The sequence below is a fragment of the Brassica napus genome, chromosome A9 (assembly GCF_020379485.1).
Source record: "Brassica napus cultivar Da-Ae chromosome A9, Da-Ae, whole genome shotgun sequence".
Taxonomy (NCBI): domain Eukaryota; kingdom Viridiplantae; phylum Streptophyta; class Magnoliopsida; order Brassicales; family Brassicaceae; genus Brassica; species Brassica napus.
The window spans coordinates 6732953-6757602 of NC_063442.1; the positions used below are offsets into that span (position 1 = coordinate 6732953).

Below are 24650 nucleotides of genomic sequence, written 5' to 3' on the forward strand. Positions count from 1 at the left end.
CTCTTCGGGCATGACATAAATTGCCATCTCCCTAAAGACAAAGATACTTGTCGTGACAGTTTGAAGCTCAGTAAACACGAAATACAGCAATGGATAATGAGATATCACAAGGAACAGCCCATTAGGGGGATCAAGGTGAGCCGGGGTATGCAAATGGAAAAGTATTAGGAGGTACGCAAACGGAAAAGTACTAGATGAATTTTGAGGTATAGTACCTTCTTGTCCTTGAGAATCATAAGCTGGTCAGACACGCCAATAACATAAATCGATACCATCCTACAGACTCTGAAATAATGCAGTTAATGGGCTCTATTGGTGTTGTAAAGAGACGGCGGCGTTGGGTTATTGACCACAGAAGGAGAATGTTGATGGCGAGAAATCTGTAGTGGTCGTTTGGAAGGGATGCACCAGTAACAAGGATATGTCTGTTGCCAAAGTAGAGGAGTCAGTGAGCAGAGGAGAAGGAAACAACTTCCTGGGAGTCCTCGATAACCAGATCTTGTCGAGCATAACAGAGAAGGTACATGGTTAAGAGTTGAACATCGACAAAACAAGTCACTCCCGACACTTTAACAATCAGAAGCCAATCCTCAAGACTTTGATTTGATGTGTACTGGAAAGAGACTAGCTTGAAATCGATACTTTCTTCAACTCAATAACTCACTTCTACATCAATAGCTTGTACATCTATAGACAAGGCCCTTGAGACTAGGTTTAGAGATGAAGTTTGGTGTTCAACTGAGTGTTCTTTGTTGATAGTGTTTGGAGATGAAGGTCAAAGACATCAGAACTCACACTGCATTTATATATTTCGTAGAAAGGTTCATATTTCTTTTTGTCAAGCAAAAATAAAATAAGATTCGAATAATTAAACTAGCAGAATCAAATTAACATACGTTACAGCTGAAGATAGACTCTAATCACCATGTGTAAGCTTATCCATTATTTTGTTATGCACCGTTGGTATATGTTGGATCGTAAAATTGAAAAAAAATTCTTTATATTGTTCAAATTCATCTACAAGTGTAGTGAAAACCGGTCAGTTGCAAATATTACTTATAAAATATGTAAAGACTCTAAGAACACCTCCAACGGTAGTATGAGGTGATGTTCTAAAAATTTAACAAAAAAGAAAAAAAAATAGCAAAATTAGGAAAGAGAAAATAAAAAATTCTTAACTAAAAGCTTTTAGAAAACTGTTTATATACTCAAGAGACATGCGTTAATCTGTTAGTAAAAGTAAATGATTTATCTGAGTTTAGGAAAATAAATAAATGAATGATTATAATATTAATATATATTTTTTTTAGAAACTTTGGTGGATTCTAATGGAGGGAGGTGCTCTAACAACCTATACAAACTCAACCAAGCAACGCTACTGAAAATAAATCAAGGAACCTACAGCCGGCACTGGGATGGGAGCTTGGTACATATGAAACATCGCCACGATCAGAAGAACCGTAACGCCATCTTCATCTTCATTTGCATAGCAAGCCTTTTTATTTATATATGCTTTTTTGTGCAACCTTTACTTTACATGTGTGCTCTTATTCAGTCAAATCACATATAATATAGCAAACATAGTTTAATATTAGTTTTTTTTTTTTGGAAAAATGTTTAATATAGTTAAGAACGTAAATTAATCGATGTTGAAAACATAAAGATAATAAACAGATGACCAAGGGTAATGCATCAAGATTAACAGTTGGAAGAAATCTGGCAGCAGAATATTTTCTCTATTAATGTTAATGGGTTAGAATCTCTGTCTAACCTTTTTCTTATTAAACTTGTCGGCGATGACAACCTGTTATGGATCAATTTCCGAGTAATTAGATAACGGAAAATATTCATACACTAATTTGGTATTCCATCTGTTTCATTTTAATTGTAGTTTTAGACTTGTATACATATTAAAAAGACATTTAATTTTGTATATTTACTAAATAAAAACATCACTAACAATACAAATAACCACTTTTCAACCAATAAAAAAATATATTGAAATATAAATTCAGTAAATTTTATATTAAAATTATAAAACAATTATTTTGAAATGAAATTTTACTCTCAACGAATAACTAAATTAAAACGAAGAGAGTACTATATAATCTTTTTAAAATTCAGTTTATTTAATAAAATCAATGTTTTATCAAGCCTGGCCCGGTATATATCGATGTCGCAAAATGCAATTTGTGCCCGCATGTAGTCGAACCTTGCAGTCTAAACTTAGAGAAGTAGGCGCACAATTACTAGATTACACTCAACTTTTGGTAATATAGATGCCCTTAAATTCTTATACTAATTTGACACCTAAAGCCCTAGCTTTACCAACTTTAGGTCAGGTTCGACACTGTGTTTTATGTATAGGTAAACTACCTTTCATTGTTGGCTCTGCATATTCATTTATGTATATATGTCATATGAAACCATTATAGTGCCACAAGAACTAAAAGAGAGAGAGGAGGACACTAACCGCAATATACGTCCTACTAAACACTTGTCTTCTCACAATGAAATGAGTCACTTTAAGTAAACATTTGCCAGTTACTCAACTTTAATGGATGGTTGAGATTAAATGATAAACTTTCCAAAGAAATAAGAAACACTTGGTGATAAATTAATCAAAACTTGATGATGAAGTTAGGTCCCTCTCTCCACCTATAAATAGATGTATTTTCTCCATCCTAAAACATCACAAGAAAATTAAAGAAAAACACATTAAGAAAGGTATGTAGACAAGAGGAGAGAAGTCTTAACTCCAACTTAATGATCAAGAAATCATCTTCCATATGATCGAAACCGTTCAAAAAGATTTCCGCAATGAAAAAGTTTTCAAATAGAGGTATTCCACTAATTCTTCTCATAATTCTATTATATTATTAGTCTAGATATTAAAGATCTTAGAGTTCATGTAAAATCATGTTTACATGTCGTATCAGAGTTAAAAGTTATAAACATATAACTAATCCGGAAAGTATAATAGATTTATGTTTTAGAGAATTAAAGTAGATACTTTGTCTTTCTTGTATCATTGTTTTTCAAATTCTTGGTCACTACTCAAACTAGCTACTAGTATAGCCAGGCCCGGCTCAAATAGGACGAGGACCTTGTCTTGTGTTAATTATTTTTCAAAACTCTAGTTATTATATGGTAGTAAGAAACCAGGACTCTAATATTTATATTATTTTAGCAAAATAGAATCCTAATGTTTTAAAGAAAAAAAAATGACCCTGTGCAAATATGATGTGCGCACATCCTCTAAGGCTTCGATTGGAGTTGTGGCTGTCAAGGCTTTGTGAGAATAAACAGTTTCTAAAGCCCATTTTTTATCAAGCTTTTTCTAATTTTAGGGGTTCTAAAGTTCTTAAACTCTCTTTTTATTTCTCTCTCTGTTTTTACACTACTTTTTCTACGGCCATTTCTACGTGACTTTTAAAACAACAAAAACATTTTTATTATAAAAATAACTTTTTCTTTACTCCATAATAACTAAAACACTTTAATCTAAGTTATATTTATTTTGTTTTAAAATTGTTTTGATAAATAAATTATTATTATGTTTTTCTTGTTATATTAAGATCACATATTGATTTTTTTTTTCATATATGGTTTTTCTGTATTATTAGTATAATTTCATATTTGTAATAAAATATTAAGAATAAAATTAACAGTTTCTATAACTTCTATCATTAGTTTTATTTTTTAAAATATTTAAAATAATACTTACAGTTTTATCATCCAGAATTTTTACAGTCAATAGTCTAAAGCAACAGTATAAAGCGAAAGTTTGTACCAATTGGACCGTAAACCGGGCCTGAGTATAGGTCTGGTTCTGATCCCACTCCCATTTAACAAATGTATGGGGCCTAAAACTTATTTTAGAGTTTCATGGCCCATCTATTTTGTTATTGTTTCGCAATGTTAGAAGAAGATACATCGTATGTTCTATATAAGATAGAAACAAATGATTTTTTATTTACTTTTCCTATATTTTGTGTGAGAAGTAAGTAAAAAATAACGATAGATATTATTATTTAAATTTCAAATTATCTAGTTTCTGTTAAGAAATAATCGCGTCACTCATAATAGTTACATTTTAGAATGAAAAAAATTGTTTACTTATTTAGGACCTCAAAAAAACTTTTGTATGGGACCTTGTATATCTCAGGACCGGCACTGCCTGAGTATAGTTAGTCTGAGCTGTTTAGATATGGTATATGTATCTATTTTTTAGTTAAAAATCTTACTCGTAGGTCGTTGCATAGACCGAAGTCATTGAATTCCATTTAATACTCGTTTAAATATTGATTATGATAGATCAATACTATTAATTTAGGAACATGCACAATTGATAAAAGGTTATGTCCAACATATATTCCTTTTATTTAAGGGTTAGTTATTATTCTCTTTATATATCCATATCTAGTTTTATTTATAACTTCCATTTGATTCCCCTAATTTTCGGATCCACTTGAGTCAAAATCTACGGTTTCATACAACAATCAATATAAGTAATCATATTAAACATGTTTGACAACATAAATTAATTGACATCAATTTTTGACCTTATAACCTAACCTCGATTCTATTCCTATCACCTACACCTTTTATAAGTAAAGTTAAATCAAAAGTTTTAAATGTGAAGATGGAACAAGTAAATGTAAATGTGAATATTTTTTTTAGTAAAAACCAGATATCCCTTTTCTATTATTTGAGGAACACTATTATTAAATAACCTTTACGGCATGTGTTATTATCAAAAATGTCATTTCCTATATGGCAACACTACAATCACTCTCACACCATATATTTAAAGATCCTCTTTTTACTAGATTAATTGCATATCTTGCCATTGATCATTAGATTTTAATTACTATGATATATTATATGCATCCTCATTATTAGATCTAGAAACCGATTCTATAGTGAACGTTCACGAAATTGATTTGTCCTATGCCCGAAAAAAAATTGATTTATCATACACCATGTACGAGGAAGAACTCTCCAATACCTTTATACTCTCTGATTAGTCTTTTACATAAAATCGAGACAGCTTGATATATTGGTCATTTGCATCATGTATACAAACCACTAAAATCAAAATGGCAATATATAATTATCATCAGTTTTTCATATTTCCAATAAAATATATAAGAAGTCATGGAGCTATTTTGAGTATAATGATACAAACATCACTCTAAATTATTTTAGTGGCTTCAGGATGAATTATTAAGTCAACCATATAATTAAACCCTTATTTTGTTAATATATTTTATCATATATCAATAGAATAAATATATTAATATATTTTATTGTATATCAATTGAAATCTGTTGAAATTATAAAATAGATTTTTAACAAACACCCAGCTCGGTTTAATAAATCGGTTTCATGTCTATCAAACCAAATTGAATTGTATTCGTAAATGTATAAATATTATTATGGGATTCTATGAAATTCATTTGGTGAGAAAACATTTCCGGAGTTATTGATTGTATAATTTTTTTGTATTTTCGGTAGGTGTAAAATTGTTATGAATTCAATTATTGTTTTCTAAATTATGTAATTTTAAATTTTAATATACATTTTGAACAAGTCAAATCCTTTAATATGATGATTTTAGCTATCTAAACTATTAAAACAGGAGTACAAATAGTACTTAACCCTGAGTTTTCCTCAATAATTACAAGATAATGCCACTGACCCTTTTTGACATTTAACTACTTTCCTAATTTATCCAAATTCGTTTACCTTAATAAAATTAAACCTCTTTTTACCAAACTTGATCTTTGTTTAAGTTGGACCTATAACTTTTATTAAATCTTTAATTATAACATATAACCAACCTGTCAACCAAAATAAATAAGCATAATATTATCCACATTTTTAAACGATAGTGCAATGTATGATTACTTTGATTCTAAGGATTTTCATGTTAGTAATGTGATTCATCTAAATACTGTTTAAATAACCACCAATAAATCAATCAATTGTAAAAGTTTATGTCTAAAGTTTGTTTCTGTGATGGAATTTGATCTCAGTATTCTATAAAATACTACCAAACGAAACCGAGAATAATCGCAATGCATGTATCCTAAGCTTTAAAATATTTCCGGTATATATATAACGTTAATGCAAGAATAATACTAAAATCAATGATATTCAATAGCAACTCCTATATTTAAGCAATCACATTAACTAATACGATATCAATCTTAAAAAAAAAAATCTGCACTTGCCTAATTCATGGAATATTCTTTTTTTCTATATACTATAAAAATTGGAAATGTGTCGATTTAATCCAAAATTCCAATTACATTTAAAACAAATATTCCACATACCTATTCCTAATTAACTAATCCTTTCACCGGAAAAAAAACTGTTTGCCTATCAAATTAGGCTTAAATGATTTTTATTAACTATCCTCGCCTATTTTTGTTACAATTGTATCATAATTATCCATCTATCTATCTTATTAAAACTCAAGTACAAAATTGGAGTGTTTGGAGACTTGAATAGGACTATTAAAAAAATTTGGAGTGTTTGGAAACATAAATTGTAGTCTTTTAAAAAAAAATTAATTTTGTTTGGAAACAAGGATAGTAGTATTAAGAAAAAAAAAGTATTGGGCTTATGTTTTTAAGAAAAATTAAAAGTCCATCATATTATAAAAAACTATCTATCTGGGCGAGATTTAAAATATACGAAAACGGGTCAATCTAATCGCCTAAAACTTTTTCTTTTCTAAACTAACCATAAAACAAAATTAAACTTTATACACATATTTCAAATCAAAATAAATATTTAAAGTTGATTAAAAACTAATACATATATTCAAAAATGGATTTTTACTAAACTATTTTTCAATAACCATTATACAAAAATGTTGTCAATATATATAATAAAAATACAATACAAAGCCCAATTTGAAATACCAACTCAAATTATCGTTTTTATATTTCCTATTAAGTTTTATAAATATAATATATGTAATTATTTATATGATGGCACGTATAAAATACTATTAATTATATGATTACTTATATGATGGTACGTATAAAATACAATTAATTATATGATGACAGTATACGATATATAATAATGAATAGGGATGAGATTTCGGGCACCCATACGGGTTTGGTTCTGATCGGTTTGTGTTTCGGGTTTTCGGAGTCAAAGATTTAAGCCCTGTTAGGATGTTTCTAAATTTTGGTTTGAGTTTGATTCGGATCTTTGCGGGTTTGGTTCGCGTTTGGATAACCCATTTAAATTATTTTTAAAGTTTTAAATCATTATCTATTTTAAATTTCTCAAAATCTATAAATAAAATAATATATTACCTATAAATTTGAATAACATATGTCAGAATACCTAAACTTAACATATCAATTGGTTTGATTTAAAATTTTGGATACGGAATCAATAATTATTTTAAGTATTTTTGGTGATTTGAGTATACTTTAACTATTGCAGATATTTACTTTTGACTATATATATATATATTTTCAAGTATTTAAACCAATTTAAAAGTATCATTCTTAATGTTTTATATACGTTAAATCTAAAAATAATTAATATATATATATAAGTAGATAAATCTATTTTTAGATAAATTCGGGTACCCGAATACTTTGGTTCGGATCAGATTTGGTTCTCTAAATAACAAAATTTTGAATAATTCGAATATTTAATCAATTTATGTTCGGGTTTGGTACTATATTTTCGGATCGGTATCGGTTCTGTTCTTTGGATTCATTTTGTAAAACCTTAATAATTACATGAAAAACAAATATCAACATATTTTTCAAAATGTACATCCGCGCGCCTGCGTGGGTCAAAATCTAGTTATTTCTTTAAATTTGGAAACACAAATAAATTTGGAATACTACTATGGAATTACATATGGCAATCATTAATGTAATACTTTTTTGCTGCGTTGATTTATCAGCAAATATTACAATTACGACAAGTTTAGAATTGTAGTGGAGCGCAAGTTACGTAAAATTAAATAGTGAGATTTTGATATCATTATAGCGATTTGCTTGCAAAGCTGGTAAACGTAAACTCATGTTTCTCTTGTTTTTTTCCTTAAATTCATAATAAATTTATATTAGTCTTTGCTCACTCTTATAAATTTTATTATTCATAAGATATACTTAATTGCACCTACCAACTACACAAACTTAAAAAACAAAACAAATAAGCTTACATTATAAAAACATGCAAAATTTTGTTCCATAGTTCATTATATCTAATATTTGTGACTTTTGACTTTCTAATATATATAGATTAAAAGTAATAATTTCTTTAATTCATTCATGAGAATGTATGATTGCCATATGAATATTTCAAATTAGGAAATTTGAAGCTAAATATGACACTAATTACGGTTATATATGTACTCATTAATATTGGCCGAATTTAGAAATGGAAATTCACCATTGAAACCAAAACATATATTAATATTTTTGATCGTCACTGATTGATTTTGAATTTAATTTCGTTGACTAGAACCTCAATTTGTTTCATATTTAGCACTAAATTTATTTTTGATCGTACCAATATATATATATATATATATATACATATTGTTGACTCGATCATGCAATGCAACCACTAAAAAAGTTCTGGAGAGCAATCACTAACCTATTGTTTTGGTATGTTAGATAATGTTCTTTTATATTGTTTTTTGTGTGTTACAAGCGTTCAAAAATATTAAATTTTATGACCATTTACTTGGAATTAATTTTGTTATATATATATATATATATATTTAAAGAAGCATTCGTCTTCCTCACAATTGTTTTGATATGTTACATATGTGATTCATATTTATATAATGCCATTTGTATATGAATATTAATCATATAACCCCTAATTGATTTTATAGAAGCATTGATCATGGATTATGACGCCGATTGAATCTTATCTTTTGACTGATTGGACAATACAAACTTAATAATACCATTTAATCCCTTAACTTAAGCACCAAGACTCTAAAATTAAGGAATCAACACGTCAAAAACGTCAATTTGGTTATTTTTTATCAGCTTAATTTTCAAAGTTAATATTGTTTCATATATGATGATTTCTTAATTATAGTACTTTCCATACTTTTAAAAATGGCAACTAAAATTAATTTCGTATTCCGGACAAATCTTGCGAATAATCCATGTCATTAATCTCGCAAATTAATATATTTTGATTGACTCTATTATTGTGGCAGAAATTAAAAGTTTTAATTTTATTTAGTCTATTCATCCTGCGCAAGCACCTAGTGAGTAGTTATAATGTATTTGGTGTTGTGCGGTCTAATTTTATCTAGGCAGACTTGTTTTGATTGATAACTTGCAAAATAAAAAATGCAGATTTAGTAATTGTTAAATTTATTGAAACCAAGCCCATTTTTCTTTGGTAACTTTTTGGGTTTAAGTTTTTTTCTTTTCTTGTTTAGAAGTATTATCATTTTGCTACGCTTTTCGTGATGTTGTCGATCAAAACTATTAGCATCGATAATCATATCTGCCTCATATATTAAAGAACATGGGTAATGATCTTCTTCAAACAATTAATGGGTTCTTGTGGAAATAGTTCTTTCTTGTATTGCATGAATTCTCTAAACGTATAATCAGAGTTGGAGATCTGCACTTCGTACTTCTGTTAGAATTATTTTCCATAAACTTTGTTTCTTTGATAAAGATCATTTATACTAGTGCCGTCTCAAATTATTTAAAGAATATTAACAAAATATTTAACAATGTAATAGAGTAGTCTTAAAAGTTTATTTTTCTAAAATCACAAGCTCTAAATTTAATAGTATATCTGAAAATTGAAAGGTTTAAATCATAATTTATATATTTATTTTCAAAGTTTTTATAATTTTTAGATTCAGACCCTATTTGACCATCCCACTTGTTCGTGCTATCAGATGGCATGTTCTCTACACCGCTACAAAGAAATCTCACGTGGGCTACGGCCATACCTCCCACGGTTTATATATTGTCGACTGATTTATTGAGCTACGCAATTAGACGATTACGCAAATTGAATATCTATACTATTATTTGCGAAGTAAAATTTTGCAACGGAGCTCTCACGTTAAAAGTTAGAATGGTTAATATCGTTTATACTCTCTTAATGAATAATTATATAAATTAGTCAAAAAAATAAAAACGAATTTCAAATCTATCTTATTAAAAAGTGATTTAAAATTAATAATAAATTGTTTATACCTTTAATGAATAAGTTATATAAATTAGTCGAAAATAAAAAACAAATTTAAAATATATCTGATTAAATAAGTGATTAAAATTAATAATAATAATAATTATCTAAAATCCAAATAATTAAAAACGAATTTCTATTAATACTATTATATTTATATATTATATTAGATAATTGACTATCTATAAATATAATAAAATTTTCAAAAATAAAAATATGTTTTAAAACATAAGATAATTCTTAGATATATTATGTTGTTATCTGAAAATAATATTTTATTATAAAATTTATAGTTAGATATATAACAATTTATAGTTAAATGCTAATCAAACAAATAAATATATTTCCTAAAATATTTGTGAATGTTTTTAAAATTTAACACAACAATAAGCATATATATATTTTGATAAAACTAATGAATATATATTAATAATATTTTGTTTATATATTATATTTGATAATTGACTATAAGTAAATATAATAAAATTCTCAAAAATAAAATATATTTTTAAAACATAAGATAATTCTTAAATATGTTGTTTTTTATCTGAAATAATATTTTTTATTATAAAATATAAAGTTTAATGTCTGATTTATCTTTTTAAAAACATAATTAATAATTTATTATTTTAGTTTTGATTTAATAGTTATAAACAGATAAATATCTATAAGAATACTATGCCTGCATGTGCGGGCAGAACACTTAGTTACTAGTATAATTTAATTACTCAGTGATTAATTAACCCTTCAATGGACTACATGACCCATAACCTCCAAATCTCCAATAGTTTAGCAAACACGTAATCTTTGAGTATTGTAATTACAAATGGTACCAAAATGATTATAAAAGTAATATGTGCAAACCCAAAATGACAAGACTTATACAAACCTAACTACCTGGACCTAAATAATATCTATTTAAAAGAATAGTCGTACCAAAATGTTGAAGTTTTTATGTACATTAGTAGTAGCTTACACTCAATCACAATTACACCAACATCTAATAATTCTCTAATTTTAAAAATTTTGGTAATATAATTTCGCAATTCACCTTATATATAACCCCTTCGTCTTCACTTTACATATATAACAAAAACAAGGAAGAAAACTATAAAACCATAAGATTTTATTATTTCTTTCTACAATGAGCATATTGAAAAGTTTAGTGACCATCTTCGTTCTCGGAATATTTTTAACACCTCGTTATTCCGAATCTGCGATATCTTGCAGTGTTGTTCTAAGCGATTTGCAGCCATGTGTTAGCTACTTGACTAGCGGAAGTGGACAACCTCCGGAGACTTGCTGCGACGGAGTTAGGAGTTTAGATGCAGCGACCACTACATCCGCTGATAAAAAGGCGGCTTGTCAATGCATCAAGTCAGTGGCCAACAGTGTCACCGTGAAGCCTGAATTGGCTAAAGCCCTCGCTAGCAATTGTAACGCGAGCTTGCCTGTTGATGCATCTTCTACGGTCGACTGCAATACGTACGTTTGATATGCTCTTGACTAAATTTATTGTCTAATACTATTATTAATAACTTTATATTGAACGTACTAAAGCTTGTGACAATAGAATACCGTAACATCCTTTGAAGATTAAGATAGTAATATTCTTAGAAATACATTATCAAAATTCACAAATTTATTAACTTATTTTATTAATTTAAAACGAAACGCTACTAAAAAGGATAAAAATTAATTGTAATTATGTGAAATATTGAGTAATTATTACTATTTTAATAAATGAAATTTACTAGAAATTTAAAAAATATTGTAGTACTTATTTAATACTGTTTATTATTTTGTTTAAATTAAATTCTAAATTTAATGGCTGAAATAAAACATAACTTGATTTTATTGGAATTTTTTATTTGCAGGGTTGGTTGAGATATTTTCAGTATCGAGGAGTGGTCCGTCTATCATTCTTATGTATGACATTTACATCAATAAAGGCCTTGTATTATCTTGTTTGTGTCTCTAGGCCAAATCATTATAAGGTTCATATAATTTCGTTATGTATGCATATGTTCATGTATAACAGTATAAGTAATATTTTTGAGATATTTTCAGTATCGAGGAGTGGTCCGTCTATCATTCTTACGTATGACATTTACATCAATAAAGGCCTTGTATTATCTTGTTTGTGTCTCTAGGCCAACTTATAAGGTTCATATAATTTCGTTATGTATGCATATGTTCATGTATAAGTAATATCTCTTAAATTATTAACTAGTGCACTTATTTTCGCCGGTGGTTTGGGTATTTGTGTGACCTGATGTGTCATGAAAATTCTATATTTCGTGCGGTTGAATATTAATTTTATGAAAGGTGATCTCGCCATGTAGGTATAGATGCCACTACAAGAAAGCGAGTGTTTCCGACAAAAGATTGACCAAAATAAATTTAAATAAAGACGTTTGGAATCAGTTGAAAAGTTTCGACAGACTCCGGACAAATTCGACGAATTCTCGAGGAACAAATTATATACTAGCTGTGTTTTTCGACGGATGTCCAACAAGAAACAAAAATTTTGAAACCATTCTGACAGATTCTTGACGAAATTATAACTTTTATTTATCCGTTTGAAAAATTCAAAATTCTTGACGAATTTGGAATTTTTAGTTAGAATTTCGTCAAAAAATCGATCAGATTTATCTATAAATACCACCTTTTAAATACCATTTTTTCTCATTTACAAAAAAAAGCAAAAAATATCTTCTTCAAATAGATCGATAGCCATAAAGAAATGTTATAATTTGGATGAAGAATATGTGAATGCGATTGTTGATTTTGTGAAAGATATTCACATGAAGATAATCTTGCACATGGTTCATATTACGGGATTCAGAACCTGGTAACTGGTCTTGATTTACTGTATTAGGTGATCGATGTATGCATTGATAATTTGATAATTTACTGGAGTGAGAATAAAAACCAAAAAGATGTCGCTTTTGTGGAAATCAAGAGACAAGCGCAAGAGTTGCAGTTTCATATAAAAAGGTATGCTATTTTCCTTTAACAAAAATGCTGAATAGGCTATACCTATATAATTCAGAACGCACAATATGACCAGTGAGATAGCATGTGGAGCACTCAAAAGATGGTGATATTACACATCTTTCAGATGGTGAAGAGTAAAAGTATTGCCAATCAAAGATCTGAAACTTATGAACATGAGAAGAAATGTCTATCTTGGACTGTCATCTGATGGTTTCAACCCATTCAAAAGCATATAAGACAATATTCATTATGATCAGTAATTGTGACACCTTACAACTTACCTCCAAATCTATGTATGTGATGGAAGTTTTTTGTTTTTCTTTATTCTCGTCCCTAGGCAGGAGCATCCTAAGAGATTACTTGATTTATTTCTTCAGTCATTGATATATGAGTTGGAACTACTATGTAAGCATGGTGTTCTTACATACGCTATTTCTTGTGAAGAAATTTTTTAAATGTGGACATATTTTTGTTGACAATAAGTAATTTTCCAACATATAATATGATACTTGTATAAACAATGCATGAGAGGCTATTGTGCCCTTGTTGCTAATATAATACATATGTTTTCTAACGAATACATAGACTAAAACATGTTGGTTTGATGATCAATTGAGATTTTTACCACATGATTACGTATGAGTAAAACATTGTTTAAGAAGAAAAAGAAGGCGTTTGACAATCCACCTCATAAATTAAGTAGAAGTGATTTGTTGGACTAATTAAGATAGTGAAATTACATTATCCAGTGTTTGGAGAACACCACAAATAGAAAAAAAAAGAGTAATTTTTTTAGGATTTGTCATATTGAAATGGTTATTTGTTGCGAGATAATCTAGATGTCATATGCATGTTAAGAATTTTTTTTTGATAATTGGATGAACATTATTTTAAATGTCCAAATATTGATGTGCATCGTAAAAGTCATTTTTCCATCGATAAATTTTTTGCTGTCGGTAAAAATCCCGTCAGACATTTGGTTCTTCAGGAATTTTTCCAATGGACATTAAGTCATTGGTAATAATCTTGACAGGCTTATGATTATCTAGAATTTCCCCGTGAAACAACTGGTGTCAAAAACATTTCCGAAATTTTTTTACGGTGAAATATTTTGTTAAGAGTTCATCGGGAGGTGTGTCCGAAATTCGCAAACTATCCCGACAAAATCCCATCCGGTTTTCTCGACAAAATAGACCCAACAAAGCAGCTTATCAAAATGACATAAATACTATTTATTGGAATATTAAATATGACCATATGATACGATTATTACACATAACATAAATAAACAAAGAACATTATATTTTATAAAGAAACTAGGTTAAGATCCGCGCCTTACACAAATAAATATTATATATATAAATTATTTTATATATTATATATTTATAAAATATTATGAAATAATAAATATATATTGAATAATTAAAAGTCATTATCTACTACTTATATAATTAAATTGGTGTGAACATATAAATAAATTTTATAAATCAAAAAAATAACTTTTCTATTTGATATGATATATAATTAAATTTAAAAGATAGTAACATATATATGGTATATTTTAATATTAATATTTATTAGATGATGTTTTTTGCTCATATTTTTTATCATTTGTATTTGTTATAGCAAAAAGTCTAAATTAGTGATAACAAAATTTTCACTGTGGGATTAATTTTTTAAGTAATTTATAATATTTTAAAAAATTAAGTTGTCAATATTTTTTCAAATTTTTTATCATAAAAATGTTCAAAGTAAATTTCAAAATTAAAATATTTATGTATTTTAATATAGCATATAGTTTAATTTAAAATGATACATATATTTATATATCTTTTATTTTTGATACTTATTAAATAAGACTTTCAACTTATATTATTTTTTAATTATTTGTATCATGTCATACCAAAATTTTTAAATCATAGATTACAAAATTTGAATGTGAAACTTTTAACAGTTTTAGTAATTTATACTCATTTTTAAAAATTCAAAATATAATATATAATATATAAATATTTTTTAATTTTTTTATTATATGGTTACTATGATTGTTTAATTTATTTTAATTGCTTAAAATTAAACAAATATAATTATAATACACACTTATTTTTATCAAATCTTTATTATTCAAAAATCATTTAGTGTCATATATACTTTAGCTACATTAGGCGATTCCGTAATTTTATTTAAGAAAATAATGAAGCACATTAATAATGTATTTATTGTGGTTTAATAAAAAACTTATTATATATTTAGATGGACCAACTTATTTCTCTAAGGATTCTAAGAATTATTTTAGTGATAACACGTGGCTACAAAAAAATGTTACAATAATGCTTCTCAAATAATATATAGGGGATTTCCGTTCTCAAGTGTAAATTCCCTCCAAAAGAAAAGAGTACAACAAAAAATATTTTTCTGTGTAACTCCCGTCCGATATTTTAATATCTACAAACCTTCGGATCAAATCTGATCAAATATATTTTAGTTGCTGACTAAAGAAAATATCTTTGGAGACAACTAATAAAATATTAAGTTTTCCCTAGACCTTATAAGAAACACTAGATTAAGATCCGCGCATTGCGTGGAATAAACATTATATATAAATTAGTTTTACGTATTATATATTTTTTACATAATAAGAAATAATAAACATATATTAGATATTAAAAAATCAGTGACTATTACGTATATTGTCAAATTGATGCAATCACATAAATAAATTTTATTAATCCAAACAGATATTTTTTTTTATTTTATATTGTCTATATTTAAATTTAAATGATATTTACATAGATATATAATATTTTTTAATATTGATATTTATTAAATATTTTTTCTACTCATATTTTTTTGATCGTTTGTATCTTCTTATAACAAAACTTTGAATTACTGATAACAATTTTTTTCATTGTGTGATGTTTAATAGTTTTTGCAATTTATAATTTTTTTTTTAAAAAGAAATCAATGTAAAATTTAAAATCTAACTATTAAGTTGTTGTATTTGTTCAAAGCTTTTATCAAAAAAATTGTTCAAACAATGAAATTAACATATACACTATATATATATATATATTTAATCTTAATATTTATTAAATGAGTCTTCATATTTATATGATTTTGTAATCATTTGTACCTTGTCATATAAAAATTCAAACAATGGTTCATAAAAATTTTAATGTGAAACTTGTAACAGTTTTCGTAATTTATAGTCATTTAAAAAAATTCAAAATATCACATATATGGAAAAACCTAAATTTGTATATATATATATATATATATAATTTTAGATTTTTATATATATGTGATATTTTGAATTTTTAAAAATAACTATAAATTACTAAAACTGTTAAAACTCTCACATTAAATTTTTTGTAATCATTTGTAATTTATAGTAATTTTTAAAAATGACTATATCACATATACGGAAAAATCTAAATTTTATTATATGGTTAATGTGGTTGTTTATTTTATTTTAATAAGTTAAAATTGAAAAATGATAGGCAATACAGTATTTTTTATCAATCTTTATTATGGAAAATTATTAATTTTCATATATATTTTAGCCATATTAGGTAATTCCGTAATTTTTATTTATGGAAAAAATGAAGAACATTAATAATTAATTTATGATTAGTTTAATAAACAGCTTATTATATATTTAGATGGACCAACATATTTCTCTAGAGATTCTAGTGGTGATGACACATGGCTACCTCAAATGTTGTAATGTTTCTCTTTTACTATATAGGGGATACCAAATATATATTTCTCTTAAGTGATTAACAAAAGTATTCTGAAACTAAAAATGAATATATTTTATTTTGAATTCTTCTAAATCGAACATAAAATTCTCGAGAATGAATATTTTTATGTTCTTCGCTATTAATATTTAATTAGATGTAAATAATAATACAAAATTTAAAACTAATTGGGTAACTTTAACACTTTTATTTAAGTAAAAATAACAATAAGTTAAAAATAAGGATTCGTTTTGTACGTAATTAAAAATTTAATTTTCAAAAAATGAAAAACTAAACAATATTTTTTCAACTGTTCAATTCTTCAAAGTTTGAAAAAAAAGATAAAAATACATTTACGTCAAAAAAGAAGCAAAAATGGAAAATGAAATACCCATGGAGATGATCATTTACACTTACTTTTGTTTTTATCAACTTGAACAGACTCGATTACGACTCTGCAAACGTTAGACTTACATTCATTTACCATAAAAACATTATTATGATCAAATCTGAAATTCTTACAATTTTCTTCTATTTTTGCTCTCTTTTTGGGAAAGAAGATATTCCGTAACCCAACAATCTATCATTTAGAGAATAATCACAATCTAGCTGTGGGATCTTAACTTGGCAACTCGAATCCTTAATCATGATATATATATCTATATGATACACTCAGTTGTTGTCCATTATTTCCGAGTCTTTTGATCCTTTTGATTGACTCGATGTTAATCATTCCCTAAATTTTATCAACAAACTTAACATTCAATAAAAATAACTTTTTGCTACGAAACAAGCCATCGCCAAGCCTTAGGTTACAAAATAAAAGTGCTAAGGGATAAAACGATGTAGAATAAAGTTGAGAATATTGAGAGATACATCATATACTATGTAGAGATGGCAATTATGAATCTGGACCGTGGGCCTGATCCGTAAAAGGTTGTCATGGAACGGTATTGAGACGAGATTTTTTAGGTCCGCAAATTTGCGGGCTTCACGGGATGGATCTTTGCGGGACTAGGTTTTTTGCGGGATGAGCCGAAACAGGTTATGCGGGATTACATAGACCCGTATTTTTTCTTTATTTTTTATTTTACCTGAAAAAAAACGAAAAAGAAAGTGAAAAAAAACAATTTTTGTGACTTTTTTCCCAGTAAACGTAAGGAGTTCCGGCGATGATAACTCGAGTTCCGGTGATGATGATTCGAGCTCTGGCGATGACGACTCCAGCGATGATGATTCGAGTTCTTGGGGTGTTTTGATTTGGTTTTCTTTTTTTATTATACATAACTATGAATTGATTTATTACAATGTGATATTTCTTGATTAAGTTGATTGGTTTTGTTTTCAGTACTGTGAAGTGGTGTTTTTTTTAATTAAAAAAAATTGGTTACAATAGTGTTGTTTAGAAGAAAAGTTAGTTGTATATCACGTCACTTGTATAATTTGGTAAAGTGATTCACAAATTTTTTTGCAATCCAAATAATGAAAAAGAGAGATGGTTTGATGAAGACATACAACACTTGAGACAAATTATTACAAAGACAACAACTCAATAAGATTCAAACTTAACAAAAGCTTATGGTGATAATAAAAGAAGGCTTTTAACTCAAAAATGCAAGCACAAACGGAGCTTTGTGGCATTGATTTTGATAAGGCTTTAGTGAAACTTAATGAGCTCTCTTCATCTCTCTTACACAACTCTTCTACTTGAACATTCATGAAAGAAGATGTAGCAGACGGTTTGATAAGGAGGTGTCTCGCGCGAATGCCTATATATTCCGTGGTACAGGTTTGGGCCAGCATTTTGAAGACCGCAGTCCGCACGGAACAGGTTCACTGTGACCCGCTCGATGACTAACCCACCGCGGTATAGAACGGGATGGGTAAACCTGACATCTCTAATACTATGTATCATAACATATACGGTCAAAACTCAAAACAAGTGGAATATCATGAAAAGGGTTGTAAACAGTACATATATATATATTTATCTTTCAAAAAGTCATAAAAAGAAAACACAAGGAGATAGAGTCGATGGGCGTCGACAAAAAAAAGGAGATAGAGTCGATGTAAGAAATAGATAAATAAAAAGAATCTATAATGAATTTGACCAGGACTGATTTACTTTGGGTGAGAATCTATGACAAGACCTTTCATCATCGTCATCATCATCCATAGTTAACGTTTATCTCGTCAAAAATGGTGGAGAAGGCCATTGGTTTCGGTGACGTCAGTTCCAAGACAGAAACGAGGCAGCCGTGACGTCATCAACGAACGGATATTCCATCTCCGGTGCCGGCGAGAAATACTGAACTCTTTGTGTGTTCTGATGAGCCCACGAGGGTGACGACGAAGCATAGTGATGATGAGTGTAATAGTTTCCACCTCCGTTGTACAGGTTCTCTGCCGGAACTTCTGCCACTGATGAACCACCACCGGACGTTATTGAGTTTCTGGCGGCTGCACGCCTCTCTTCCTTCTTGAATCTGATTCCACACGCATTGCATAACGACTGCGCCATGTTGGATCATTTGTCACATCAAAAATATTATTAAAATGTATATATATTGTTGATTTAGTCTGACTAGATATGAATACGTTATTTAGTCGAGATTAAAATAATAAATGATAGCTTAACATTCTTTATATAATTTTAAGAATTGTTAATTTTAGCTATAAACTTAACATAACCTAGCTGTTTTAAATATTTAAAAGTAAATTAAATTAGAGTTAATGATTTGCAAAAAAAGAGTTATATAACATTCAATTTCTGTATGATGTTACAAATATTGAGTAAAGTCCTACTTTTCTTTTGGTAGAATGCCAAATGTCTTTATGAGTTTTGCATAATATCTAATAGTTTTTTAACTTTCGAATAGCTAAAATGACACCTTTTGCTTTTATTATTAAATTACCTTAGGCCCTTTTGGTCCGTTTCTCCATAGAGGAGTAGAAGTTGTGTCGCAGCTAGCACAACGGCGAGGCAGGTTGTGTTCACTACCGCTCTTCTTGTAAGACGTCGTCGTTTTTGGGCTTCCTCCGTGAAAGAAGAAGTCGCCGGAGATGTTGTTAGAATTGGCAGAAGAAAATCTATGGTGTTCGTCGAGACGAGTAGATGGTGTTCCAAGGGAGAGAGTGCAATCAACAGAAGTTGATGAAGAGAGGTCATCATAATCATAATTATGAGGGTGGTCTTGGTCGTACAACATGGAGAAATTAGCGTTTGTTTGGTATCCCATCATAATTTGAAGTTTACAGTGAGAGAGAATAGAGAGATGAGAGATGTATGTGTTGTCTGGTTGCTTTGTGAGTAGGTTATAAGGTACAAATTAAGACATGGCTACATATATATAGAGCCTTTGTTTAACTTAACGACAAAAGGAATTGGTATGATCAAATCTATTGTAGTGAAGATTACATGCATTACTTTTCTACTTTATCTAAAGAAAGCAACAATTCTACAATGAATATTCTCAAGGGCTTTAGTTAACTCACTATTTCCTTAATCGAGTTTTTCGTTTTCGGGTACGGAAACAATTGGCATCAGCCAATAATATAATAGATTTTTTAAAGAATTAAGTGGAGCACCACTTTTTATTTCAGTTCCTATATTCAAATGAGTTATTCTTGGGTTCACTCCCTAGGGTGAACCTCTAGGTTCACCAACCAATAGGATTTCATTATTTCAAATCCGATATCTTTTAGAAAAGAAAACAAAATATTGTCAAGATATATTATGTTTTTAAAATAAAAAAAGGTTAAAAAATTAGAAAAAAATAGTAGTTAGAGAAAAACGAATTTAAAAAAAAAATATTTTTATCGTCATCAGCAAAACACTAAACCCTAAATCCTAATCCCTAAACCCTAAATCATAAACCCTATAAATCCTTGGACAAACTCTAAACCCTTGGATAATTCATACTCTAAATCAAAAATACTAAATCTTAAAACCATAAACCCTAAACCCTTGAGTGTTTAGTGTTTTTGATTTGAAATTTAGGATTTATCCAAGGATTTAAGCTTTACCCAAGGGTTTAGGATTTAGGGTTTAGGGATTAGAGATTAGGATTTAGGGTTTAGTATTTTGTTGAAGACGTTAAAAATATATTTTTTTAATTACTACTTTTTTAATTTATTTATTTTTACCTTTCTATTTTAAAAATATAATATAATTTATAGCTTGAGAAAATATTTTGTTTCCTTTTTTAAAAGATTTCGAATATAAAATAACACAATCCTATTGGTTGGTGAACCTAAAGGTTCACCCTAGGGGGTGAACCCAAGAATAAGTCTATTCAAATACCGGATACATGTTTAACATTCTCATTTCCTCGTGTTGACAGATAATTTGTTTTTATGTTGCAATTTTGAATAAATATCAAAGTTATTCAGTTAGTTCTCTTTTTTTGTTTTTTAATTCAAATGGTTCTTTCATGTCAGTTTCAGTTTTTGCAGACATTTCAGGAACAAGTTTTACAAGTATATATACATAAAATGAGTTGTTTCCTTTACATGTTTGTTTTGAATAAAAGTGATAAAAGCAAAGTATAAATGTTTAACAGTTAACCAAAATGTTGGTAGTCTAGTGGTAATATATATATAAAAGGGTTGGTGTCCTTGTTCTCCAGGTTCAAACCATCTTTGGTATAGATGGTTATTCTTTAAATCAGAATATTTAAAGGCTGATTACAGATCTGTGAGATATTACGGACCAAAAGGCTCGAAACTTGCACTATAAAAAAAAAGATCTTAAGCAAAACTACAATTTAGTAGTGTGCATGGTGAAGTCAAAGATCTAATTTAATGGTTGACAAAAATATAATATCTAATTTTTAGTACATTGGTCTAATGTCTCTATCTTTTACAAGAGGTGCAGGGTTCAAGGCTAGCCAACCACATAATTTTTTTTGGCTTGTAGCCTCAACAAACCAAGGACTTGGTCTGACTTATAGTATGAATCTGGCAATTGATGAGAAAACGAAGAGAAAAGTGGAACACAGTATTGAACAACAGCCAAAGTTAGCTAAATTGAAAATGATATTTACTAGTTTTAAGCTATGAAACTAATGATTATAAAATTAGAATTAGAGTATACAATTTACTTAGAAAAGAAAGAAAAAAATATATATATATCCTTTCGCGAAGCTACCATGTATAACTATCAAATTTATAAAAAAACAAATAAATACCAAACTGATATCTTGAAAACAAATTGAGAGGTGTGTACTATCGGGAGATCTAGAAGATCGACCTAATCCAATGATTAATATTAAGGATATACATCAATATATTAGAATATGAAACTTATCGTTATCTATTGTATAATATTTTATATTAGTTTAAGAAATTAGGTTGATTTATTTTCTATATAAACTATGCACCTTGTAACATTATTTTTTTGATAGTCTAATAATATTTTTCCTAAACACGTTTGTGTGCTTTACTCTCATCAATTTGTCATGTACTCACACACTTCAATTTTCTCTTTCAAAATTTCAACAATTTTGTTTGGGTGTGGAGCCTTCCAAACTTTGTGTTCTTCGCGGGACATTTTAGAAGTTTCCCACCCGTCCCTTGGCATCTGCTCGCCGTGACAGAACAGTCAAGAATCGGTACTCAATATGTGCTTCTCTATTCTCTATTTCCTCTGAATCCTTGTGCAGTGGATCCCTAGGAGAGCTTGTGCAGTTTTAGTGGATTGTCGGATCGTCGCCAGAAGTACTCTATTAGAGAACAATGGAGTCGAGGCTGGGATTTTCTGGTTAGTCGTCGGGATCTCTTAGGGTTTGTAGCTTTTTGAGGGCGAATTGATTGACTCGGTGGACTGATCTTGGAGATGGCGATTATCTGGGACGGCGCAGAGTGACCCATGCCTGGATTGAATGAAGAAAAGCACATGGGGGTGGCTCGAACCTGTGAGACGGTAAATTTCATGGTAGACTGCGGTAGCTAGGATTTCAGGAGTCATGCTTTCCTATGGATCACAACCTTAATTTGATACCCGCAGGACGACCTATAAGGTGGCTTACTTTGACAGCACACTGTTGATGGATAAAGGCTGATTTTGGACACTCTGGAAATCGGGGACAACCCGAGCTGCTCGTTACTAGTCTTCTTCCCACGCTTTTTGTCTTTTATTGTTTCAGATATGTTTATTTTTGTTGTTATTTCCCTATAACCTAGTTATTGTTGTTTGTCCAGTTTGTTTCTTTGTCATTTTCCTATAACCTAGTTATTGTTGTTTTTCCGGTTCATCAAAATGTACATTGTTTTGATTTACCATTTGGAGATGATTAATGAATATTTAATTTGGCTTTAATACCAAATTATTTAAGGGTTGTGCGTATTTCTTATCAGTTATTTGTATAAAATAGATAAAAAATATCTAAGGATCTCAATTTATGTTTTCAAAATATAATATATTCTTAAGTAAAAGAAAAATGGAAAGATGCTTAAATGCTCTAAATGCACATGTTAAAAACGACAAAATCAATTGTTTATCTTTTTATGCCATGTCATTTTTTGTCGGTATACCACTGTCATTTACTATTCTTGGAACTGAAAATCATAACCAAAATTTGGTATAATACTGAAGCTTCTTTAATATAAAGGCAATATATGAATTATTACATGTCATAATTAAGGAGAACAAGTACTGTTTAAGCTAGGAATGAAAATAAAAAGGGTAAAGGTAAGAGAATTCCGAAGTGAGATTCTTGGCAATGATCAAAAGCAACATCTTGTGTTCTTTTTTTTTGGCTTGGGGAACGAGATTCAATTGATCAGTCAAAGAAGCAAACTCCAACTTAAAGTAATTTCTTAAAGCAATAATCAGAAATAAGACACACAAACGAATAAACAACGGGATACATCAAATACTCAACTGCTACTTCTTTTTCTCTTTTTCTTTTTTTCTTTTGTTCCCTATTTTGGGTTTATATACTAATTCGTTCCTCTCCTAAAATTGATGATAATTTTGTCAAGACAAGAATAATATAGTAAATACCAACAAAAAAACCTAGAAAAATCTTAAACCGAAAGCAAAAATGAGCATCTCTAAGTATATTTCTAATTTTTTTTTTAAAAATAAAAATCTCTATTATAGAGGTAAAAATGCTCCGATGTATACCTATATAATAGAATTCTCTATTTTAGAGGAAAATATAGAAGCAATTTATTTTTTGCTTCTATATTTAGAGATTGTTTTCAATTGGTGAAGATAGTTTTGGAACCAGAAGAATGACCAGCTTTTGTAAATTATTTGGACGATGTCAAGACCCTGAAAGAGAGCTTCTCCCGATCAGAGATCATATATGTACCAAAGACGCAAAATTCAATGGCGGATAGACTAGCACGCAGTGTTAGGAAACAACCGTCTTTTGTCGTTCACAGGGATGCAGATCACCCGGTTTGGTTTACAGAGTCAGTATGAGTCTGTAAAGTTGATGATAAAAAAAAATTAGAAATAAAAATAGTATATTTCTATATTTGTTCCTATAAATTAAGGAACTCTATTATAAATGTATACAATGAAGCATTTTAGAGAAAAATATAAAGATGAAAATAAATATGGGTTGGAGATGGTCTGACGAAATATGTACATGTGCGTATAAAAGACAACTCTGTTATATATCCCACAGAATTAACAATTTAACACGACAAAATTGTCGTTTTCATCATACATTA

At 28.6% G+C, this 24650-nt stretch overlaps 2 protein-coding genes across 2 annotated transcripts; one reads left to right on the top strand and one right to left on the bottom strand.

Moving 5' to 3' along the window:
* The first annotated feature begins 11298 nt into the window (after window positions 1–11298).
* LOC106423686 (non-specific lipid-transfer protein 8) lies at window positions 11299–12449 on the top strand. Its single transcript, XM_013864459.3, has 2 exons — window positions 11299–11709; window positions 12102–12449. Exons 1-2 carry the CDS (start codon window positions 11369–11371, stop codon window positions 12109–12111), a joined length of 351 nt encoding a protein of 116 aa, XP_013719913.2. The 5' UTR covers window positions 11299–11368; the 3' UTR covers window positions 12112–12449.
* Window positions 12450–18463: 6014 nt separating this feature from the next.
* On the bottom strand, window positions 18464–20427 carry LOC111206748 (GATA transcription factor 20). The gene is made up of 2 exons (XM_022704062.2): window positions 19880–20427; window positions 18464–19476 (listed from the first exon to the last, which is right to left on the bottom strand). The coding sequence occupies exons 1-2, from the start codon at window positions 20204–20206 to the stop codon at window positions 19195–19197; spliced, it is 609 nt and encodes a 202-aa protein (XP_022559783.2). The 5' UTR covers window positions 20207–20427; the 3' UTR covers window positions 18464–19194.
* Window positions 20428–24650: the final 4223 nt, after the last annotated feature.